This window comes from Eleutherodactylus coqui, chromosome 6 (assembly GCF_035609145.1).
Source record: "Eleutherodactylus coqui strain aEleCoq1 chromosome 6, aEleCoq1.hap1, whole genome shotgun sequence".
Lineage (NCBI taxonomy): Eukaryota > Metazoa > Chordata > Amphibia > Anura > Eleutherodactylidae > Eleutherodactylus > Eleutherodactylus coqui.
In genome coordinates this window covers 117130524-117154770 of record NC_089842.1, presented here as the reverse complement: position 1 = coordinate 117154770, position 24247 = coordinate 117130524, and the positions used below count along the sequence as shown (strand labels likewise).

Genomic DNA, 24247 nt, shown 5'->3' with positions numbered 1-24247 from the left:
TATCCTGCATTGACCGAGTTACAGCTTTTATTGTACTCCAGAGCTGCACTCACTATTCTGCTGGTGGAATCAGTGTGTACCTATATTCCTTATCCTGTATGGATCCTGAGTTGGTGTGCATTAAACTCCAGGAGCTGCACTCACCATTCTGTAGACTTTAGTTGAACGTTTCAGGCACCTTCTGCTTCTTCAGTGTACACAGTTCTTGCACTGCTGATTTGCACTCTGGGAAGTCACCACCAGGCACTGTGAAAACCCAAGTTCTTTCTTAGGCCAAGTGTCCATGGGCAATTTGTCAGAGTGATCCACGATGATATATCGCACACATGACACACTTTCCATAGTATAACTATGAAAAGCACAGCCCAATGCACATGAACGGAAAACTGCTCACGTCTAAAAATCGCAGCATGCCACGATTCTCCACAATGAGCCCATCATTAGATAGTTCAAAATGGAAAGTGACATTAGTGCTCCCCCCAGCGGTATATCACAACGGCCATGGAAAGGCAGCCTTACAAGGATGAGCAGAGTAGTGAATGCAGATCACTACAAGACAATGTCATGTGTAAGGAAAGTAACATTTGATACAGAATATATCTACAAGTAAAGGCTAAAATGTCCATTTAAACTCCCGCCAAGTGCAGAAAGGACCACCAAGACCTTGGATATGTGTGCAGACTTTATTGTTAAAAAATTGTTCACACCCATGAAAAAGACAACCTGGTACACATACAAAAGTTTTGAAAAGTGGGCTTACAAGCCCCTTACAATGTGCATCGTATGCCAAGGACCTGAAGCCCACAGAAGTTAGGCTTCTTATACACAGATTAATCGCTCACATGAGCAAACAATGGAGTGCGGCCCGTTTATACAGGCAGATAGTGTGTTCACAATTACTGCAGCTTCCGACCTGCGAAACTCCGCTAATTAGGCTGCAGTCAAACAAGCGTATTGTGATGAATGCCCTGGCCCGAACTTACAGCATTACAGACATCTAGGACACTGTAAGTTCACTCATCCATCACATGGGAACAATACACTTGTTTGAATGCAGCCTTATTGCCAAGTCACTTGCCTTTAGCCAAAAGCTGCTCTGTATATAGGGCTTATACTGCATACATCACACCAGGAATTACATTTTTTTTTAATGAGATTTTCATGTGCCTAAATTTTTATTTATTTAATAGAACCTATATCCATACCCAACTGATAGACCCTCTCTAAAAAGCTTGACCTACATAGCCTGGAGGAAGGAAGGGAGATCTGATCACTTTTATGAGATTTAGCCAAGAAGCTAAGCACTAAAGCACAGGGGTGCAGTCTAAGGTTAGTTGGGGGAATGTCAGAAGCGATGTCAGAAAAATATTGTTTTACTGAAAAAGAGTAGAAGATGCTTGCAACAAATTTCCAACAGAAGTGGGTAAATCCACCAGTAAGTGGATTTAAAGAAGTTTTCCCATAAACACTTAATCACCCATCGCAGGGAATGTGGCAAATGTATGACTGCTGAGGGTCCATGTGTGAACACTCCATTCACTTCTACATGTACAGCCATCTCCTTCAGTCCCATAGAAGTGAACGGAGCAGTGGTCACACATTAGTACCGCTCCATTCACAAAGTGAACTCGGGTCTGTCACTCTTGGGATCCATGGTAGCCCTAGCAGTGATGCTCTAGGAAAACCCCTTTATAGGGCCACTTCAGTGATTTTTCTTGTTCATTCATTCATTCTGTACCCATCGCCTTTTTTAGTCTTCTATTTGTATAAGGAACAGTCATAGTGCAAACAAATACAAATAGTGACATCCCTAAGCGATCAATGGAGACACGGGGTTGACACAAAACAATTAAATGCAAGAGACAAAAAAAGTCACTTAAAGTACCCTGCTTTCCTAGAGAACTTTATGGGAATTCACCCATCTGTGTAGCAGAAGACCAGAACGCATCGCTGTAGAACTTTGTACATACATTTATCCTGAGTTACATTCTGTATTATGCTCCGGAGCTGTACTCACTATTCAGCAGGCCTCAGTGCTGAACTCTCCCAACTCTCTTTTTTGACTTAGTGCATAGAAGATACTGCGGTTATTTGTTTAGACCAGGCACTGTAGTCATATGATCTAGGAAACAACTAACTGCCCCACCGCATTATAAGATCTCAGCTACAGCTCTGACAACTAGCTAATTTAGGAATGCAGCTCTGGAGTATAATACAGGATAGTGTATTATACACAGCGAGCACAGCCCTGGAGTAGAATACAGGATGTAACTCAGTATAATGCATCATACACAGCGAATACAGCTCTGGGGTGTAATACAGGATCATGATAGGATAAGTAATGTTCTGTATAAAGTGACTGCACCAGCAGAATAGCGAGTGCAGCTCTGGAATATAACAGGACGTAAGGGTCCTTTTAGAGGAGCAAATTCTTGTTTGAATGAGCGAGTGACATCGAGGCTGACTCATTCACAATCTTGCAGACTGTTTAGACAGACAACTGCAACATAGTTTCATTCAAACAAGAATTGTTCATTCCCTGTATAAGCTAACAGACTGAATGATTGCCATTTAAACCGAATGAGCCAACAATGATTTTTATGCCTGCATAAAATGAACAAACGAACAATGCTCCTCATTCGTTGTTGGCTTGCGTTTAGACCGAATAATTATCATTCACTTTTGCTTGTTTGAACAATAATCGTTCTGTAAAAAAAGCACCTAAATTCAGGATCAGTAGAAGATAAAGGGTTTACAAACTGTGAAGTTAAGTGCCATGTAGACGTCATAACATACGGGGACATAGAAATCACATGTGGATTACCAAAATGCAGCAGCTTTAACATGAGCCAGAATCAGGGTCACGGTGATGTCACTCATACAACCCCATGTGGTCCAAGGTATCCCCGAGGTCCCTGCTCCTCAGATAAGAAATGTATTGGTTTCCCACTGACGGGCACAGACAGTTCAGCATTATGCTTTGACTTTCTGCTTTAGTTTGAGTCAGTTCACACATGTTGGCTCTGTGTTAGAGTCTAGGGAGAGCGCCCTGGGGAGCTAGGACGATGCCAAATATATAGAAGAGTCCAAGAAATAGATTGAGTTTGGCCGTTCTTTGTGGGAGCCTCGTAAAGTTCTGGCTTCTGATTTGTCGTTCCAGAGAAAACGCGAAGGGCATGGTAAGGAGCGGCAAAGCCATGCTGATCGTGTACCGCGTGGCCAGACTGGTGAAGATGAAGTACGGAAGGAAGACGAGCAGGTTGTAGAGCATGTAGGACATCACAGGACCAATGAGAATTGCCAAGGTCACGATGCCAGCCTGGCGGTCCGAGTCCATGTCCCGGGTGTTGTTACTGTGTAGGATAGCTTCCGTGCTCAGAGCCAGCGGCACCGCGTACAGCAAGGGAGTCAAAGACAGGTAACCAACCTGTACTGCATGAGCAAACATGACTGCCAGGGGCCCAAAAGTGATGAGGATCACCAAGTCTCCCAGAGCCACATACTTAAATCCAATTCCTGCAAGCAACATAGGAGACGTCAGTAACATCAGACTTGGGATATCACAATACTCACTACAGGGGCATGAAGGAGAGTCACTCAACAGTTGGGTCTAAATGATATCTACATGGAGTTTGTATGCATTTCCTAATATACTAATTGGCTCCAGTAGGTTCAGAGAAATTAGATTGTGAGCCCCATTGTGGACTGGTAAGAGGGACTGAAGCCCCATTTACACTGGACATGGGTCAGGCAAGCGATGCCAGACACTCGACCCCGCATATACTCACTCCCAAGCTGTTGCACAGGAGCTAGAGTCGCTGGCTCACTCAGAGCGTCCAGCAGGAACTGGGATGACTGGAGGAGATGCCTCTCCTCGCTCTCCCCCTCTATTGACTAAACATAGTGACCGTTCAGTACTGAATGGCTGCTTTATACTGTAAAGGCCTATTAAGACAATGATAATCGCTGAAAGGTGTCGCTCAAGTAACTTTTGAGCGATCGGTGTCATTTACAGTGCAAGATGATCGATCACATTGCGCTGCCAGCCGAGGACGCAGAAGACAAGCTGTGTGTCCCCGCTTGTCTTCTGAACCCAGCTGTTTTCTGCATGGAGCGCCCAGCTGTTATACAGCTGAGCACTCCGTGCCAGGTATGGAGAACAGGGCTGGACCGCTCTGTTCTTCATACTCAGCCCGTTATCACAGAGCGGGATACAGCTGAAACAATAGTATAAGCTGTGTCCCGCTGTGAATCCCTCATAAGGCTCATGGTCCTCTTTCAGGGCACGGTGTGAAATCTCCTCCAGCCACCCCGGCCCCCGCTGAGCGAGCCAGCAATATTCACTCCTGTGTGACAGCACGGGAGCAAACACACACACAGGGAAAAGTGTCGGGCATCGTTTGTCCAACATTCATCCAGTGTGAATTGGCCTTGAGACTCTGGAGCAACAGGTCGGTGGGTAACAACTGAGGGAGTAGAGATAATGGAATAAACATCTCCAAAATGGGGCTTTATTTTCAATAAGCATAAAAACCACCACTAGGCAGAGCTAGGCTAAAATGGATTTATTATGGATTTTAACTTCTTAGGTCCAAAATAGGTTAAGGATAGGATTTTTTGGGTAGAATTTTAATTCCACTTTTCAAAAGCCATAACTTAAATTTTTCCTTCGACCCGGCCATCTGAGTAAAATGGCGAGCTGTAGTTTTTATTTTGGGTACATATAAAGGTATAGTATAACTTCAAGTTTACTTTATGGAGGGCAGGGTGAAAAAAGAAAAAAAAAAGGCTGCAGTTTTTTCACGACATTTCTTACGCAGTATAAATGGCAACTTTTTTTGTGTGTCAATACGATAACAAAACCAATTTTGTACATTTTTAGATTTTTTTTAGAATATACACATTTTTTGAATCTTTGCATTCAAAGACACATAACTTTAATTTTTCCATCACAGCTCTGTAAAAGCTTGTTTTTTGCATAAAAAGCTATAGTTTTTATTGGTACTATTTTGGGGTACATATGGCTTTTTGATCACTGTTAGTGTATTTTGGGAGGCAAGAGGAATGACCAAGTACTTTTTTTTTCTTTGTTATTGCTCTTGTCATATGTAATAAGGGATAAAAAGCAAAATGAATTTATTATACGTGTCAGTGTGGATGCAACCATACCAAAAGTAGCATTCTAAATTTGGGGAACAAGTTCAAAAAGGTTTCTTTTTATGCCCCTGTAGGGAATTTGAACCGGTGATGTCAAGATGGCTCAGATAATATTTCTGCCTATGGCAAACCATGGCATATCCAGAATGTACATATACACCCCGGGGCAGGAAAGTGTTAACGAAGGCTGTAAAAACAACTGTCTAAGGTAATTCCCCTAGGGGTGGCTACAAGCAAGTACAGCTTTATCACGTAACTATGGCTGGGTAATGTAATGGTTTGTGTGCTCTTCATATTACATATGGACCAACAACATAGAAGGGGCTCTATATACAGAACCTACCTCCAGTATAGAGGAATGAACTGGACAACCCTCCAAAATATATGAGAGCCAGGTGCTCCAGCCTGAGCTTAGACAGGAAGTACAAGCAGAAGGCACATACACATCCCAGAGTGTAAAGGAGAGCCCCAAACCAGACCACATCCTCCGGCTCCAAGATCCGGTCCACCAGAGTCCTATCGTCACTTTTCTTGTGGTCGATACCTTTAGAGAAGTCATAGTAGGTGTTGACTAGGTTTCCAGCCCCGTGGACAGCCAGGACCGCCACTGCACACAGCAGGAACACAACGAGGTCCAGACTGCCGTGTGAACGGTAGGCGAGGGCACTGCCCAACGCCACGGGAGTGAAAGAAGCGCTGAAGCTCCAGGGACGCAGGGCCAGGACGTAGCTGGCACATTTCCGCTTCCAGCTAACAGCTTTTGGCACAGCTTGGTCAGTCTGCAGCTGGCTGGGGCCTGTCAAAGAAGAAGGAACCTCTTGTGGATTACTGAAGCCGCCGTCATTGAAGACCTCAGTGCTGCCGTTATCGTTGTCGGCTCCATCGTCAGACTTCATGGCTCCAGTGAAGTTAGGTGACAAAGTACCAAACTACAGGCTGCAAACAAAAAAATAAAATCACTTTTGCATCACTTTCAAGATCTGTGCTTGCGTGTTCATGAAGAAGCTTCTAGCTTTGTCACTGTATGATAAACCATTCTGAGACCTTCTAGTACACTCTGGGCTGGATTTAGTCTTTACATGCCACAATTATCGCTCATGTAATGCAGGCGGTCGGTCACCATTCGTTCAATTGTTGTTTAGCGTGGGTTTTCAGCCGGCATAAAAATCGTTGTCAGGCAGGTCAAAGTTTGTTCCATTTGAATGGAAGTCAAGTGACTTGATGGAAGTAAACAATGTAGTCATTGTACAAAGAGACTAAAGGTCAGCACTAACCAATGGAAGTGTATAGGTGCACGTTAAACCATGGCTGCAACATACAGCAGAAGCCAAAAAATGGCAACAGCACGCAAAGTAAGTTTATCAGAGGTATACATATCAATAATCAACACTAACGACATTTCTATTGGGATATCTTTCCATTGGGTAGCGCCGACCTTCATTCTTTTTCCTACAAATATTGTGAAGTTTTGGCTGCCTTCACTTGGTCGTGCTCGCCTGCCGCCCATTTACCTTCTATCCCTCCTACTAAGATTTACCACCTGGTATTAGCGTTAGGACCCATCTGAGCTTGGTCACCTGGACGTTGGTAGATGGGCCAGTGTAATTCGATTGAATTATATACCAAGAACCTTGCATTATTTTATGTGGTTAGATTATAGGTATGTATACCTCTGATAGTAAATTTATTTTGCGTGCTGTTGCCATTTTTGGTTTCTTCTTCCAATGTAGTCATTGTGTTTGCCTTGTATACACAATGAGTACAATGTTTAGTCTGCCCAGGAGAAGACAATGGAATCTTGCCTGCCAGATAATCCCTCACATAAACACCCATCCTGAGCAAACAACTAATTCTACTTCTACTAAATACATGGCAGGCAGGCAATTATTTATATGTTTAAGTTTATGCAAAAATGTTGTGAATGCGTTCAGCTGTTTAAGTGATCATCTTTGCGTGTAAATGGCCCTTTAGGGTCCTGATATACGGAGCCATAGATTGAAAGCAAACGACTCATTCTACCAAACAGCCTACGCTTACACGCACAGATAATAGCTTAGATTTTTTGGTTATATCGTTCAGTCCACCATTGCTGGGGAATAGTTTGTGAACAATCGCCTTTTTCACAAAACTAACAGCAAATAGATTTTATGCCGGCATAAATGACCGCTGGGCGTGGTCAGAGACGGATTCCACTGCAGGCTCTCGCATGCGGCCGACCCGTCCGTGTGCGACCGGCCTTAGACTGAGCAAGCTTACATCTGTCTTCCATGCCACGATTATAGTACAGGTAGTCAGATCCAGCGGTTTGCTCACTAATTAGGTGTAAATGTGCGCCACAAGCGATCGCTGATAAATCGTTAGATTAGCGCTGATCTTTCACGCAGACCTAATAGTCATTGTTCGCTGCAGATCGTCTCATGTAAACGGGCGCTGGAACCATTTGTTGAAGATAAAGCAGCGGCCGCTCTCACGGATGCGTTCAGAGAACGACGCTCAAAATCACATCGTTTTTACCATGATTTGGAGTGGCATTTTTGAAACATGTCACAGCGTTTGACAGCGCTTTTTAATGCGCCTCATCACGGTAATGGGGTGTGTTAAAAAGCACTAAAATGCACAAAAAACAGACTGCTACATTGGAGTGCATGTCTGCGAGACCGCATTGAAATCAACAGCGGCATTGTACCGCACTCTGCGGCCAGTGTGGAAGCGGCCTTAATAGAGAGCAGCCTATGATTCAAGGGATGATCAATAGTATCCAGTTATCTTTTAGCGTATCTACGATGGCTGCCCGCTCCGTCCAGCTCACCTTGCCGTGTAAAAGAACACTTAATACAGCAGGGGTATCACACAGGGGCAACTGCGATAGCAGGCTGTGGAACTTGGTCCAATATGGCGCTTGCCAACATGTGATGCCCCGCCAGTGCGAGGAGTTTGTGTTAAAACCACCTTGCTTTACTTCAGGGTAGTCGCGATGCTCCGGCCCGGCTTCTTGCTGCTGCAGAGGATTTCCCATTGCTCCAAGCCAGTAAACCTCGGATCACGCGCCGCACGGAGCTGCGTCAATCCCGTTGAAGACAATGGGTGAGGCCTTTTGAGGGAACGCCCAGCGATAGAACGATAGAACATTCCATAACATGAGAACTCCCTCGAGGGAGGGGGGTGTTCATATTTGTGTGAGATTTGCGCACCTCAAAACACAAATCTCGTGCGATTGTCTTGGCTGCGTGAAAACTTCCTGACTGGTTCTCTTTAGACAGTCTAGTCTGACTTTAGATCACCCATTAGCTTAAACTAAAAACTGCACCAAGCTATCGGCAGTTTCTGCCACGCCTTTTATCTATGAAGCCGCACAACTTGTCAGGAGAGTCGTAAAAAAAAAAAAAAAAAAAAATTTTTGAAAGTTTCTAAAAATACATTTGTTATGTGCTGAAAACCCTGAAATCCACACATAACTGATGAGAAGCCAATGACCGCTGCCGGGAACTACAAGTCACAGCATGCTCTGAACACACATTGCTGATCACTAGTACAGGGGGACTACATGTCACAGCATGCTGTCAGCCAGAGGGGACCTAAACACACTGGACTCCCTGGCTCTAGATGGTGGGCAGAAGACTCCCAGACAAGAAACAGCCAGGACTTACCGGGACTTTTAGTCCTACGACAGCTGTCCTCTGCATGGGACATAAGTCCCTGTAAGCCGGCTGAGACTTGTAGTGCGTACCGTGACAGACCCTCCAAAACCAACATACAGCTAGTAGACAATACCTCAGAAGTGAAGCATGCCAACTCCACTGCTCCGTCTACAGCGCGTCCCTCCAAGTTGGAAACCTCGGACAAGCACGAATGCACGCTGCCATCTTGATGTGTAACACTTAAATAAGCCCGTGCAGCTGCACCACCACAGGTGGTATCCTTCCGCGGCGAGCAGGGCGTCTACTGCGTTATACCCGCGCGGAGGTGCACACTGCTCACTATGTCCAGCAGTCAGATTTGTAGGTTAGGACTCCGACTGTGTGGTAAACTACAGCTCGCCGTGTCGCATGGCATGCTGGGAGTTGTAGTTCCACAAATGCTGGGGAGCTGCAGCTTAGTTATCACGGATTCCTTTGTCTTCTCACCCAGCTTTATTGGTCCAGTGCGCTTATTTTCATGGCAGTATTTCTATTAGCCTAAAAACTGTGAGAAAATGTTCACTAATCTTACGTTTTTCAAATAAAGTAGACTGTGGCAGATATTTTATGACTATTTACTGACGAGGGTGTGTGTGAGCCCTGCTGGAGTGCGGAGGCACCTGTAAACATCTCGTCATCATGTCAGCAAACAACTATGTGCAGAAAGTCCGCAGCGTATGGCCGGGCTCACGCGAACATACCTTTACCGTGTATTGCGCACCGTATATGCATGTGTGATACGCAGTATCTGTGGCCAATCAAATACACTGACTTACGGTGTCTCACATTGCGTAATATATGAGCGCAAAAAAGAACGCAACATGTTCTATTTTGCCGTGTATTACGTGTGAGAGAGCCCATGGCTGACTTCTTGGGTGACATCACATCGTGACATTTTCTTCGCAGACTGTTTTTGCGGGGTGGTCTGCCATTGCCATTCCCAGTCATCTTTACCCCCCAGGATACTCATTTTACCGACCTCAGAAGGATGGAAGGTTGAGTCATTGAGTTGGGGATTGAACCCGCAACCTTCAGGTCGTGAGCCCCACCAATCGGCAAACTCTCCTCTGCCCTGTTGATAGGGGGTGACCTATAATCTTGATACAACCCATATAACAGAACTGATCCACTCGCTGAGGAACAAATCTGTGCAGATTCCGTAGTATCAATCAATAAAGAGGATTTTCACGGTGACTTTCGCCCCTTTCAATGAGAAGTGTGAAATCGGCGGTTAAAACAATGCAAAATCCACGGTACGTCTTTGCGCAAAATGCATGTGGATTTGCTGCAGATTCTGCTGCACAATTGCGGTAAAATCCTATGGCCATACTGCTTGCGGAGGTCACACATTGTGGGTTTTGGCGCAGAATTCACATCTATGAATGGTAACATGACTGCGCCAAAGGGGAGGGGATGAATACAGATTTGTACTTGCAGAAGAATAAATGAATCCTTCGGCTAACGTCACACGGGCGAGCGTCATATGGGGCCATGATTCCTGCCCCCATATCACGCTCTCCACCATGTCAAATCCCCGGGATGCGAGGAGATATCATATCAAAACAGCCGCACATCCCATCATGGAAGAAGCGATCCTCCGCCATGGCTGTCAGCTGCAGCGGAGGAACGCAGGGTTTCTCCCAGTGTTTTTCAGTGGGAGACCTCGCATTGCATTGGGCAGACCAATAACGTCAGCGAGATCTACAATGCTAGATAGAACATGCTGCCATTTGTTTCCCTCATCGCGGTGCCATGCAGGTAAGCACCGCTCATGTGTATGACTCCATTTATATTTGTGCGTCTCGCAACGCACGAATCTCCCACAATTGCGTAGGCAGACGGAAGGTCAATTTCACACAATTTTGGTTATTTTTTTGCCTCAGTATTTGTACGCCGAAAACAGAAGTGAAAAATAGAGAAAAACTACAAAGGAAAGATTTGTACCTCCTCCATGTTCTGGGCTGCGCCTGGTTGTGGCTTACAAATTCTGGTGCCAAGCACTGATCAAAGCTGGCCTGAGGACCACCCTGGTTCTCTAATGACCACCCTGGTTCTCTAAGGACCACATTAGTTCTCTATGGACCACCTTGGTTCTTTAAGGGCCACCCTGGTTCTCTAAGGGCCGCCCTGGTTCTCGAAGGGCCGCCCTGGTTCTCGAAGGGCCGCACTGGTTCTCTAAGGGCCGCACTGGTTCTCTAAGGGCCACCCTGGTTCTCTAAGGGCCGCCCTGGTTCTCTAAGGGCCGCCCTGGTTCTCTAAGGGCCGCCCTGGTTCTCTAAGGGCCGCACTGGTTCTCTAAGGACCACCTTGGTTCTCTAAGGTCCACCTTGGTTCTCTAAGGGCCACCCTGGTTCTTTAAGGACCACCTCGGTGCTCTAAGGGCCCCCCTGGTTCTCTAAGGGTGCGTACGAAAACGCTGTAATTGTGTATGTGCTGCATTTTTACGCAATGCTGCTAAGAGATGATAGAAGCCATTGCATGCCAGCGTGAGATACGCCATTATGCACAGGCATACACGATCAGAAACGGGGTGATACGCAGCTCCACATGCCAGTAAAACGCTGTCATTTTCACACAGCGCTTCACTATATGGTTGTGTGAGCTCAGGCCACACCCAACATGAGGATCGCAGTGTTGCATTCTCTGGCTTGTCAATGTCACCGCAGCGATTGTTGCCAAGTCTGGATTTTGTTTGGAGGTCACATGTGCGCTTGCCACCGTAGGCTCCTTCACACGAACACATTGTTACAGCGTATTACACGCATAATACACTGCACTACTCCGCCATAGGCTCACGCATATCACATGCAATAAAGATCGTAGCAGATTCTATTTTGGTGCGTACTATGTGCGCATACACGCCAATATAGTGCATGACGATCGGCGGCACGCAAGTACGTAATGTCATTGCGTACTTGCCGAGTGCCGCACAACTGTTTGATGGTGGCGGAACGCAGCCAATTTCGCTCATGTGAAGCTGCCCATGGGCTCAAAGTCTCATGCAAACCTAAAGTAGTCCAGCGACCGCAGGTCACTAACGAATGTCACCATTTTTTTGTCACACAACCAAAGTTGTCTTGTAGCCCTAGTCTTAGAACCCTTCAGTCTCCATCTACCCTCTGCACTGCTTGTAGCCATGAAGGCATTAGCCAACGGATCAAATAACACACGGAACCCTAGGAACTAATATTTCCCGGAACGTTTCTTCTACTGTGAAAGTTCCTGGTCGGGTTATTATCCGTGACCGGAAGGACGCGCCAGAGGGTGACAGGCGGAGCTGTGGCCTGCAGCACGACGGGATGGCTGTTAGGTGACGGGAGGACCCGGCGGGTGCAGTAGTCGCGGTAGGTTGGGATTTGTGCCCTCGGTATTCGGCGCCACGTCTTTTATATTTCCTCTCAGCTTCCGGCTGGTCAGTCAGCTCTGTAATGGCGGCCGCGGGGGATGGGGGAGGAGGTTCTTCACGGACCCCTTGTGTATACACTGTCCCTGTGCTATATGCTGGCCCGTGTAATGATATGCTGGCCATATACTGCCCCCTGTGATAGTATAGCCCCATATATACAAGTCTGCCTGCGCCAGGTGTCACATTAGGGGTAACAACACTAGAGCAGCTTTATTGTGCGTCCCACCGTACACGGACAGCGAGGCGACGTGTCAGCCAGAATCCCGCCTCGTTCACCCTCGGGCAGGAATATGATGCCCGCCGTGGGTGTTCTGTGGCATAAGGCCGGACTTGTATTGCGGATTCTGCGATCGGTGCCCGCGCCAACTTAACGCTGCATAATGCAGACATTAAAAGAAATGTACTTGGGATTTTCCCTTCACGCTCACGGATATAAACGGCGTATTCCGCAAGCGGAAGATAAATCGCAGCATGCTTTATTTTGCCGTGGACAGCCTCCATTGGAGACGTCCGACCGGCAGCCCATACTCAGTAGACATTGCCTATGGGCTGCAGGCTCCCATGGCATCGCTAAGCAACGGCACGGGAAATACGAGCAAACCCCAAACTGTACTGTGCATGACCGCCTGCGAGCCTCTGTGGTCATCCGCAGTACAGGGTAGTGCAGTACGCAGAGTCGCTGCTGGCCTCTCGCTTGCAGAATCCGACCGGCTCGTGTGAGTCCAGCCGAAGGGAACTTACCCTAACCGTGGCCGGCGACCCTGCGTACCTGTCGGGCTTCTTATTTTTCTGTATTGTGGATGGTCCATTGACTTCAATGGAAGTTGTCCGCGCGGACACCGTACGAAAATGGAGCAGGCTGCGATTTTATTTTTTTTCTTTTCTCTGTGAGCGGAAATCAGAGTTGGTTTCCTCTGGCGTGCAGAAGAATCCCTTTTCCGTGGCATGCTATGGGCGGTATTTGCTGCAGAACCCGGCGGTGAATGGTGGCTTCAGATTCCACAGCGCAAATCCGCCTGTTTACAAATCAGCTTTAGGACGCCTGCAATGGTGTTTCTCGTATGGCGTCTGCTGCACGGCTGTGTTCGGGTTCTTGGTTGGATCACGGAGCCATGGAGTGGGCTTATGTACGGCTAGTTACACTGACGGTGGGGGGTCTTTTCTGCTGGTCACACTAGGGTATAAGCATCTGTCAACAGCATACGTTTATAGACAGTAAAAAGGTCTAAAGCGTCGCGCTTCATGTAACGCGGACTAGTAGGTTATAAATGCAGACTCTTCACTACGTCTGAACTCCCAGATGTTTGGTGTTTTGTGTTTTTTTGTATGATGGAAAATGTAGCCTACTACACTTTTCTGTCCCACAAAAAGAAAGTATGGAAATGTATACTTTAACATTATGGTCAATGGAAATGTGTGTCTGCACGTTTTAACATGTTTTTTTTTCCTATCAAATGTCTTAATGGGAAAAAGTGTTCAACTACAACTTTATTAGTTAAAAAAAAAAAAAGTTTGCTGTGAAAAACGTATTTTTTTTAAAATGTAAAAACGAACTCCCGTATAGGAATGTACGGCTCTCTGTTTGAAGGGTTTGTACACAGATTACAAGTTATTCCCTATCCACAGAATAACTAGCTGAGACCCTCGCAGATCTCAAGAACAGAAGTGTCCTACTCTGCCAGTCACTGGGGGGGCTGAGCATGTACAGTCGAGATCGCATTCATTTTAGTGACACTGATGGAAATACCCAAACGCTTGCTGCTTAGATACAGGATCTCCTCCTATTGAAAGCGAATGGACTGCACTGTGCTTGCACCATCAGCTCTCTATTTAAGGCAGCGATTATCGCTCACAATTTGTCTAAACGGCCGAAAATGAGCGTTAATCGTTCCATAAAACGAGGGCATCGTGCAGTTTACGTTTGAGCAATGGATTCTAGCCCAGCATAAAACCCATGGTTCAGCCGCTGAAAGACTGAGCCAATATATTCCATTTGAATGTATTTCGCTCATCTTTCAGAAGACTGCAGGATGTTCCCCCCCCTCCCCCCCGGCATGTTTACACTAGCCGCCAGGAGAACAATGGAATGTATTAGCAGCAGTTTGCACAGGTGTGTGTGTGTGTTTAAATACACACTAGGCTCTGCAAACAACACCTGCAGTTCCTTTTACATGCAAATGAAGATGATAAAACGTTAATGGCCATTAACTCTTTATGCAACTGCATCGCTAAATCTTTCAGTCATTTGAAAGATTATTTTTGCATGTAAAAGGGCCTTTAGTCTCCTCCTCACTGCAGGGTGATCAGTAACCACGCAGTGAGAAGGACATGGGACACGTGACCCCCCCATTTTTGAGATCGGCGTAGGTCTCAATGGTGAAACCCCCACTGATCAGCAAGTTATCCCCTATACTGTGGATAGGGGATAACTTATAATATTGGTACAACCCCTTTAATGCATACATTTTAAAAACATACAGGTATGCTTAACCCCTTAAGGACTAATTTGGCCATAAGGGAACAACAATTTTGGGGGAATTTTAATCTCCATGCTTCAAAAGCCATGACCCTTTTATTTTCACTTTGGCATAGCCTTCCATATGAGGGCTTGTTTTTTGCTTGGTAAACTATAGCTTTTATTTGTACTCTTTTTTTTTTTTTTTGGGGGGGGGGGGGGGGGGTTGTGCAATTCTGCCATTGTTTGTGTTCGCAGCATGCTGATGGACAGCTCTCTCCTGGCCCGCAGCATGCTGATGGACAGCTCTCTCCTGGCCCGCAGCATGCTGATGGACAGCTCTCTCCTGGCCCGCAGCATGCTGATGGACAGCTCTCTCCTGGCCCGCAGCATGCTGATGGACAGCTCTCTCCTGGCCCGCAGCATGCTGATGGACAGCTCTCTCTCTATAGACAGAGCTGTTCATCAGCATGCTGCTGTAGGGAGAGCCCGGCACGGCCCGCCTCTTTGACTTGGATCTCCATTCTGAGTCAAACTTCAAAGTGTATTCAGTTTGAAATGCTTCAGCGTTTCAGAATAGAACAAATACGGGGCACTGGGCTTACGGTTCCGGGTTACTGCTGCCTGTAAAGAAATCATTTTACATTCTTGGTGCCTGTTTCCACTTCTAGAATTTCCTCTGCTAGTACTGGTCATGTGGGGCTCTCCCTTTCCATATGTTTGTAATTCAGAAGCTCGAACAGTTGCCAAATGCTGCCTAATGTGTATATAGGTCTGGGAGACTGCAGGGTGTGTAGTCGCCGTCTCTGATTAGTTACTGCTTACCCCATACTGATATACATACATGTTTTTCACCTACAGATACCCATGTGGTTGCTTCTGGAAACTGCCGCCGGTCCTTTTAACCCATGGTCATATAGGCTATGTCCGGCATAATGACTATGCTACAGCAATTTGCCAATGGCCTGAGGAGCAGAAATGAAGACACTCGCACAAAGGCTGCCAAGGATCTGCAGCATTATGTCACCACAGAACTACGAGAAGTGAGTGATTGGAGGGGGCGTTATGCCCTAGGGCGCATCTGGTTTGGAAATCACACAAATATAGTACAGTAATGAGGAAAACATCCTGAGCCAACACCCCCTCATCCCATCTCACTATATTCAGTAGATGAAGCCAGGGTGCAAATATTGAATACTAGGACAGTCATTTCACTCTACAGACTAAAAACTTCCAAAAGTTCTGCTCGCCCAAGATGAATCTTAAAGAGACACTGTCACCTACTTTTAGCCCTTTAAGTTAAGCTTATGGGCTAAAAGTAGGTGACCCGCTGAGTGCTGCGATGTAAGTGTTATAGTTACCTCCCTGTTGTTCCTCCAGTGTCGGCGCCAGAAGCTGCAATGCTAATATCATACCCATTATAAAGTTAGAAGGATGGGTTACTTAGCAGGACCGCTCAATGCACTTAGCTTGTGGAGTTAAAAGTAGGTGACAGAGGCCCTTTAATGTAACAGTATAATTCCCTAAAGGCAATGCTTGGGCTCATATATTGTATCTTATACCAGTCTAAACAAAGGAGCTACGTGCAGTGATTTGTGCCCAATTTATTAACAGGACCATGCTTTTTCAGGGTTGCAATGCAGTCAACAGTTCACAAATCCCAACAAGACTTTTTAATCTTGCCACAATTTGTAATTAGCTCTGTCGCTGTGCTGTCACTTTAAGAAAAAAAGTGTCTCCTTGTATCCATCCATGCACACTAGGCATGTTTGCTAGAAGTCCCGTCCTTTGACCTGCACGGCCCGCCAGAGCAGAGCTGAGGAGAAATAAGTGGGAACAGAAGATGCCGGACTAGATTACTCCGGTCACATGGACATCTGTGTCGGAGGCTCCTTTTAGAGCCTCTGAAATACATCTGGCTTAAAATGCCAGACGAAATAGCACAGCAATCTGTGCTACTGCATCCAAGAATATACTTGTTGTTATATAGCCCTTGTTATGTAGTCAGTCGGAGCCATTCAACACTGTTTGATATGGTCATAGGTCCGTTCAGGCAGAGATGCCATTTTTCTGCTCTCATAACCAAGCAGGAGAACAGAATCCTCAATGGAAACTCATATGACCCTCTTACACGAGCCGATTCTCGTTTGAGCAAGTGACGTCACCGCTAGAGATGAGTGAGCATACTCGTTAAGGACAAATACTCGAGCGAGTATTGTCCTTTTCGAGTACCTGCCCGCTCGTAAGAAAAGATTCGGGTGCCGGCGGGGGTGAGCGCTGTGGAGGGAGTGGGGGAGAGAGAGAGATTCTCCCCCGCCGGCACCTGAATCTTTTTTCACGAGCGGGCAGGTACTCGAAAAGGACTATACTCAGTCGAGTATTTAACCTTAACGAGTATGCTCGCTCATCTCTAGTCACCGCTAATTAGTTGACGCTCGTGCAGAATGTTTAGCCAGCCAGATCGCTGAGAATTGTTCAATGCGCCCCATTCCTATATATAACTCTGAGCGCGGAGTGTTTAAATGTAACGAGAAATGAGTAAGCCAACGATGGTTTTATGCTGGTTGAAACTGAGCGACAAACAAAAAGCGAATGAAAAGTGCATTATGGCTCGCGTTTAGACTTAACGATAATTGCACACTTTGTTTTGAGTGCATTTTGAGCTGCAATCATTACATGTAAATGGACCTTTGAACAAATGTAAAAGTGGCCTCTGACTGCTGCTCTGTGGGGTGAACATTTGTATATACATACTATTCAGTCCTGACTAGATAACAGGCAGCTGCTGAAATTAACATGTAAATGCTGGCCAGTAAGATGGGGGTGGGGGTTTCTCCGTGCAAATCTGCTTAGTATTCAGTGCTGTTACAAAAGCTTGGCAGTCTATACACTGTGATGACAAAAGTATTGATACACATAGAATGTGATAAACTTTGATTTTATTCACATTTTTCAATACAGTGTTGGACCACCTTTTGGCGTCGATGATGCAGTAACCTTCCTAGGCATGCTTTATATGAAAGTCCGATAGATGTGTGGAGGGATTTGCCTCTATTCTTAGAGGAGAGCTGGGGGATGATGGGCATGCATGATGTTCTAGTTCGTCCCAAAGATGCTTAATTGGATTGAGATTCGGATTTTGGGTTGGCCAATAAAGTTTGCAGACGTTCTGCTCCTTAAACCAACACTTCAACACTGCTTTCTGTATGATATGATACTCAGTCATGTTTTTGTACAGACACAGAGCTGTACCAAAGTATTACAACAGGATAGATAATGCCGAATTGTCCAGAATGTCTTTATACACATTGGTGTTGAGGGTGGACTTCACTATAACCAATGGCCCTAGTCCTCCCAAAAACAGCACCTCCTCCAAACTTAACTGTTGGGATGATGCAGGCGCGTAGAAAACACATTCCAGGCAGCTGCAACACCTACGTGCAGCCTACCGATCAGAAAATAGTGTGGAATCATAAGAGTTGGAAGGGACTTCCAGGGTCATCTTGTCCAACATCCCCTCACCGCTCAATGCAGGATTCACTAAATCATCCAAGACAGATGTCTATCCAGCCTCTGTTTGAAGACTTCCATTGAAGGAGAACTCACCGCTTCCCGTGGCAAACTGTTTCACTCATTGATCACCCTCACTGTCAGAAAGTTTGTTGTTTTTTTTTTAAATATCTCGTCTGCGTCTCCTCCCTTTCAGTTTCATCCCATTGCTTCTAATCTTTCCTTGTACAAATGATAATACAGCTGATTCCTCTGCACTGTGACAGCCCTTCAGATATTTGTAACATAGTATGTAAGGCTGAAAGAAGACCATGTCCATCTAGTTCAGCCTGTTTCAATCCCTCTTGTTGATGCAGAGGAAGGCAAAAAACACCCAAAGAGGCAGAAGCAATTTTAGTGGAAAGAAAATTCCTCCTCTACTCCATAATGGCAGTCAGAATAATCCCTGGATCAATGTTAGGAGACTTAATAGCCGTCTACAATCAGCCTTCTTTTTTACATGCTAAACATTCCCAGATCCTTTAACCGTTCCTCATAGGACATGATCTGCAGACTGCACACAATCCTGATAACTCTTTTCTGAACTTTCTCCAGTTTATCGATTTGTCTTTTTAAAATTGGAACGCCCCTAACTGGACACAGTAGCTAGATGAGGTCTGACCGCGTGATCTAGACTCTATGCTTCTCTTAATACATCCCAGAATTGAGTTTGCCTTTTTTTGCTGCTGTATCACACTGTTGACTCATGTTCAGTTTGTGATCTATTAGTATGTCCAAGTCTTTTTCACATGTGCTGCTGCTTGGCTCAATTCCTCCCATTCTGTATGTGCTTTTTTTCATTTTTCTTGCCTAGATGTAGTAGTTTGCATTTCTCTTTGTTAAATACCATTCTGTTAGTTGCCGCCCACTGTTCAAACTTGTCAACATCTTTTTGAATCATCTCTCTCTTATCCAGTGTTAGCTGTCCCTCTTAGCTTATTTGATCAGTTTCTCCTCATTTTCCTCCTTTAGATCATTTATAGAAATGTTAAACAACACTGGGCCCAGGACCGAGCCTTGTGGTACCCCACTTGACACATTTTTCCAATTGGATGTGCAGCCACTTATGACCACTTTGAGTACGATCACTCAGCCAGTTTGAATCCACCTAACAGTTGCCTTGTCGACCCCGTAGTTCATCATTTTTTCAATAAGGATGGTATGAGACATTTTGTCAACTGCTTTGCTAAAAACAAGATATACTATATCTACTGAGTTTCCCTGTCAGTGATTCTGTGATAGAAGGAAATTATATTAGTCTGGCAAGACCTGTGTGCGTGACATGATGGCTCGGGTTAAGTATTCCGTTCTCATCCCAGTACTTGCATACATGCTGTTGAATAATTTGTTCAAAGATCTTTTCCGGTATAGAAGTCAGGCTCACAGGTCTGTAGTTTCCTGTGTCCACTTTCTTCCTTTTTTTTGAATTTTCTGGGACTTCTGTTCTCCAGGAATTTTAATAGATTACAGCGAGTGGTTCAGCAGTTATCTCTACTACTTCCTTTAGTATCCTAGGATGTAATTGATATGAACCTGGAGACCTGAATTCACTTGTTAGCTAAAGGTTCATTTACACGTAAAGACAATTTTTCAAGTGATTGAAAGATTCACAGTTTTTAGCGATCATTTTGCATAAAGTACTAATGGGCACTAATACTCATTAGCAGTTTATCAGCTTTATTTGCGTGCAAAATATAAATCATCACTGGACCGTGGGCTTCTCGCTGAGAATGTGAGGCACTGAGCCAGAAGCCCGCGATCCAGCGGTGATCTCTGCTTGTAAACGCTCTGCATGAACACTAGAAACCTTAGCGGTGGCATCAGCACTCATGCAGTCGTTTAGATAACTGTCGTCCTGTCTAAGTTGGACATAAGAATTAGGTCCAAGATAGCAGATCCTCTTGTTTGCTATTCTACCTTTTGGAAGATAAAGTTGTCAGCAAGAGTGCGTAAGAATTTGATGAATCCATTACTTTTGCCTGAGAGATTCCCAACAAATGTCTGGATAGTTTTCACCTCCCATAATCACTATGTCGTACTTTTTTGAGAAAAAGCCCTACCTGAATTACTGATATAAAAATAGTACTAATGAACCTGCAAAACTATGGAGTGGAAATGGCACCCTTAATGTAATAGCAAATAGAGCAAATGTCAACTCTGATGGCAGAATGACAAGAGAGGTGGAAAAATAACAAATGGTCTCGCTGTCAGCCCTGATGGTGGACTGAGCGAGTGACTGTAGCATCTATTTTTATATCAGTAATTCAGGTAGGGCATTTTGGTCCTTTGTAGCCCTATAACTCCATCGTACTAGGGCGCTTACTCTCATTTACAGCTACGATTGTTAGTCAGTTTAGCTATTGATCTGCTTTATACATTTTTGTACAGGCTGTGGCTTTCTACTATAGTGGTTATCGATTTGAATTGGATGATTTCCCTCTGTTTCTATTGGGTTCCTGATGACTCGGGGTCCTCCCGATGAAACGCGTTGAATCGAACCTTGAACCTGTCTTTTTTTTTTTTTTCTTTTTTCCGCATTTACTTTTCAAGCTCTGATTTTTATTTTTTTTTCTGTCAAGATTTGAACCAAATCAAATTGAGCCTAATCTATCTAATCATATTTATTAAATTCCGAATTTTCAGTCAATCTTTGTACCCAACATGAAGTTTTCATTAATAATCGTACTTCTGATTGAGCTCTAAATCCACAACTGAGCTCTATATCTATAAACCTACTTTTCCCTATGAATAGTGAGTTCTAGACATCTGACTCTGCACACTTCTTAGTGAGCTCACTGGACCTTCCTGTCCCTTTTTTCTTGTGCACCCAGTAATCATGGAGATGCGCACCCTTAATGTTGGGTTCCTATAGGATGCTTTCTCAGCGGAAATCTTGCGGTTTTGCCACAGCAAAAAAACGCAAGTTTTCCGCGGGATAAGTGCAGCTTCAAAACTCGCGGGTTTTGGAGTGGCTTTGTCGCATGCTTTTCCATTGCGGCTGGCTCTCCCATAGAGAGGAGTGCGGCCACAACGGGGGGGAAAAAAAAATATCATGCTGTGTCCTGGGAATCCGTGCTGCAGCACCGGCTAATGCGCCTTTGCCACGACAGATTGTGCACCCTGTGTGGATGAAATTTTTGACAAATCCCGGGATTAGTGGCCGCAGAGAAATTCCGCCCTGTGTGAAACCAGCCATAGGCGATATCGGTTTCCTGGGCGTGAATGCTGTTTTTTGGATCCACTGCGCTCCTCTAGACGTCACTCTAAGGCCTCCTTCCCACGAACTGATTTCCGCCGCGTTGCCCGCAGCTATTAGGTTCTATTGAACCTAATAGCTCCATGCTCACGGTGCGGGATTCCACCGCGGAATTCCGCACCGTGAATTCACCCGTCCTCACCCGCGGCATGCTCTATTTGCCGCGGGTGTACGCGCGGACGGCTTCCATTGCAGTGAATGGAAGCCGTCTGTTCACGCTGTCTTCCGCTGTAGCACAGTGGAAGATAGCGTGAAATTGCCTACCGCCGCCGCGTCATATGACACAGCCGGCCGCGTCATGCAGTACGGATCCGCAGGTAAGTAGGGGGTCTCTAGGGGGCGCCGTGACGGGCTCCTTTGCGATATTTTGTGGCGGAGCCCGTCACGGCCGTGTGCAGCCGGCCTAAGGCCTCATGTCCACTCAAAAAATACAATCCGCGCAGAATCTGCCGCGGATTTCCGTGGCGAATTCCGCGCGGATTTGCATTAAATGGCATTTTTTTTGCATGCAGATATCCGCACACATTGCTATCAATGTGATAGCAATGTTGCTGATCCGCACGTATTCCGCGGCAAATGGAGCATGCCGCGTTTTGTCTCCCGCGCATGAAAAACACAGTTCTTTTAAAATGCAATCCACGGGTGCAAAAATCAATTTGATGGACCCGCGGATGGCAATGATTCACTATGGGCAGAATCCGCAATTCCATTTACCCAGTGGACATGAGGCCTTAGTGTGTATGCCCTGGAAGGCTGGCTGATCTGACCTCACATCCCGTCCTGTATATCTGTATTTGGGTTGCTCCTCTAACATCCTGGTTCTGCCTGTTGCTGCTTTGGCCCTATCAGTGTTAAAGGGGTTGTCCCGCGAAAGCAAGTGGTGTTAAGCACTTCTGTATGGCCATATAAATGCACTTTGTAATATACATCGTGCATTAAATATTGGCCATACAGAAGTTATATACTTACCCCCTCCGGTGTTGGCGTCCCCCGTCTCCATGGCGCCGACCGAAGCCTTGTTCTGCCTGGATTAGATGCGCTTGCGCAGTCTGCTTCTTCTGTCCCGCTGAAGGGGCCGCTCTGCGAGCACGCCGGAGCGGGACAGAAGAGGGCAGACTGCGCAAGCGCGTCTAATCCAGGCAGAGAAAGGCTTCGGTCGGCGCCATGGAGACGGGGGACGCCAACACCGGAGGGGGTAAGTATATAACTTCTGTATGGCCAATATTTAATGCACGATGTATATTACAAAGTGCATTAATATGGCCATACAGAAGTGTATACCCCCACTTGCTTTCGCGGGACAACCCCTTTAAGATAGTCCAGGATGTGCAGCAAGTACAATCTGCTCCTCTGATGAGTAATAACTGTAATTAGCCCCTCTGCTGGTAAAGTATTTGCCCTGTCTTGAGCGAACCCTGTAGCCGGACATTGATGCTGTCTTCTACCAGTTATTGGATATTGCAGGTTGCACCCTTGTATGTTTGTGTTGTCAGTTTTGTAGCCCAAACTTTTATTTCTATATCAATACAAATAGTTTTTAGAAGTCTTACTTTCTATGAAGGGCTTCTTTCACTTTTAATAGCAGAGTTCTCAATGTATTAATTAGCTGTATATTTTTGCCTGGTCTTTTACTTCCCTTCCCATTGTGTTCTAGTTTAAAGCTCTCCTTTGTAGCAAGGCGACTGACAAATATATGCTTTCCTGTCTTTGTAAGGTGCAACTCGTGTCTAGCAAGGAGTTCATCATAAAGGTCTAGAAATCCAAATCCTTGCTGACGTCACCATCTGCTTAGCCAGCTGTTCACCTCTAGACCCCTATTCCATTTCCTTATTCCATGACCATCCACCGGGAGAATGGATGGTACTGTGATTCAGCTGCCTACACTTTTTTTTCCACTGTTACCCAAAGGAGCATGGATGGCCTTGTAAGTCTTCTTACTCACCTTCTGGGTGCTCTACCTAAGGAGAGATGTTACCCCTCCCAACCCACGTCACAGGCCAAGCCCGGGTCCTCCTGCACACTGATGAGCAGCAAAACCCCCTAAACAACTGTCTGTGTATGGGTTCTGGCTTAGTTTTCAATTCCCAATCATTCCTCTACAGAGCTGTGTTAACGGTCCAATCATTGATTTCCTGGATGCTGCCATCCAATAGGTGGCGCTGCAGAGGTATTGTTCCATCTTCCTTATTTACATAGTCCAAAAGTGACGCTCCAAGCGCCAAGGCGCCTCTGTGTATTCACTGCCATGATGTTGGGCTTGTGTACAGCTGCTCGTCCATGGTAACAGTTTGTATGCAGTTCCCTACGGATAGTTCTGGTAATAATGGATGTCCCAATGGCCTCTGAGATGTCCTGAACAAGTGTTTCGGCAGACGATATGCGTGATGCCTTCATAGCTTGTACAAGGCTTAATTGTCCATGTTTTGTCAGTTTTTACAAGGTCTCCCTGAATGTGGCTGCACTGCACACACACCGGATGTCTTCCATTTCCAAATAACACTGCTAACAGTGGACTGTGGAAGGTCCATAGTATACCCAATACCCGCCAGCAAACACTGCCGTTATGTCGTGTCTTGGGAAGGCTCTGTACTCTGTATGTGTGTGTGTATGTTACAACCGCAGCCAGACAGCTTCAAACCGGCAATCTGGAACCACTGCTATATAATCAATCACCGATCACATGACCTAAACATAGGACTTCCACATGATATATCCAATGGATAGCGCCGATTGCATGAAAGTTAAAA

General features: G+C 45.7%; 2 protein-coding genes across 5 annotated transcripts in view; one reads left to right on the top strand and one right to left on the bottom strand.

Annotated features, from left to right (window-relative positions):
- Positions 1-664: 664 nt before the first annotated feature.
- On the bottom strand, positions 665-9058 carry UBIAD1 (UbiA prenyltransferase domain containing 1). Its single transcript, XM_066607446.1, has 3 exons — positions 8929-9058; positions 5501-6093; positions 665-3516 (listed from the first exon to the last, which is right to left on the bottom strand). The coding sequence occupies exons 2-3, from the start codon at positions 6051-6053 to the stop codon at positions 3029-3031; spliced, it is 1041 nt and encodes a 346-aa protein (XP_066463543.1). The 5' UTR covers positions 6054-6093; positions 8929-9058; the 3' UTR covers positions 665-3028.
- A 3028-nt stretch (positions 9059-12086) lies between these two features.
- Positions 12087-24247, top strand: part of MTOR (mechanistic target of rapamycin kinase) — a 155445-nt gene continuing 143284 nt past the window's right edge. For all 4 annotated transcript variants that reach the window (XM_066607451.1, XM_066607449.1, XM_066607450.1 and 1 more), the window contains exons 1-2: positions 12087-12178; positions 15557-15738. In XM_066607451.1, the coding sequence (XP_066463548.1) occupies positions 15619-15738 (120 nt within the window). In that variant the 5' untranslated portion in view covers positions 12087-12178; positions 15557-15618. The remainder of the gene's footprint in view (positions 12179-15556; positions 15739-24247) is intronic.

Excerpts from the sequence above, each read along its gene's own strand:
- UBIAD1 (XM_066607446.1), bottom strand. The coding sequence starts at position 6,053 with ATGAAGTCTGACGATGGAGCCGACAACGATAACGGCAGCACTGAGGTC. Across the intron at positions 3,517-5,500 it reads TTCATTCCTCTATACTGGAG|GAATTGGATTTAAGTATGTG; the intron begins GTAGGTTCTGTA and ends TGTTGCTTGCAG.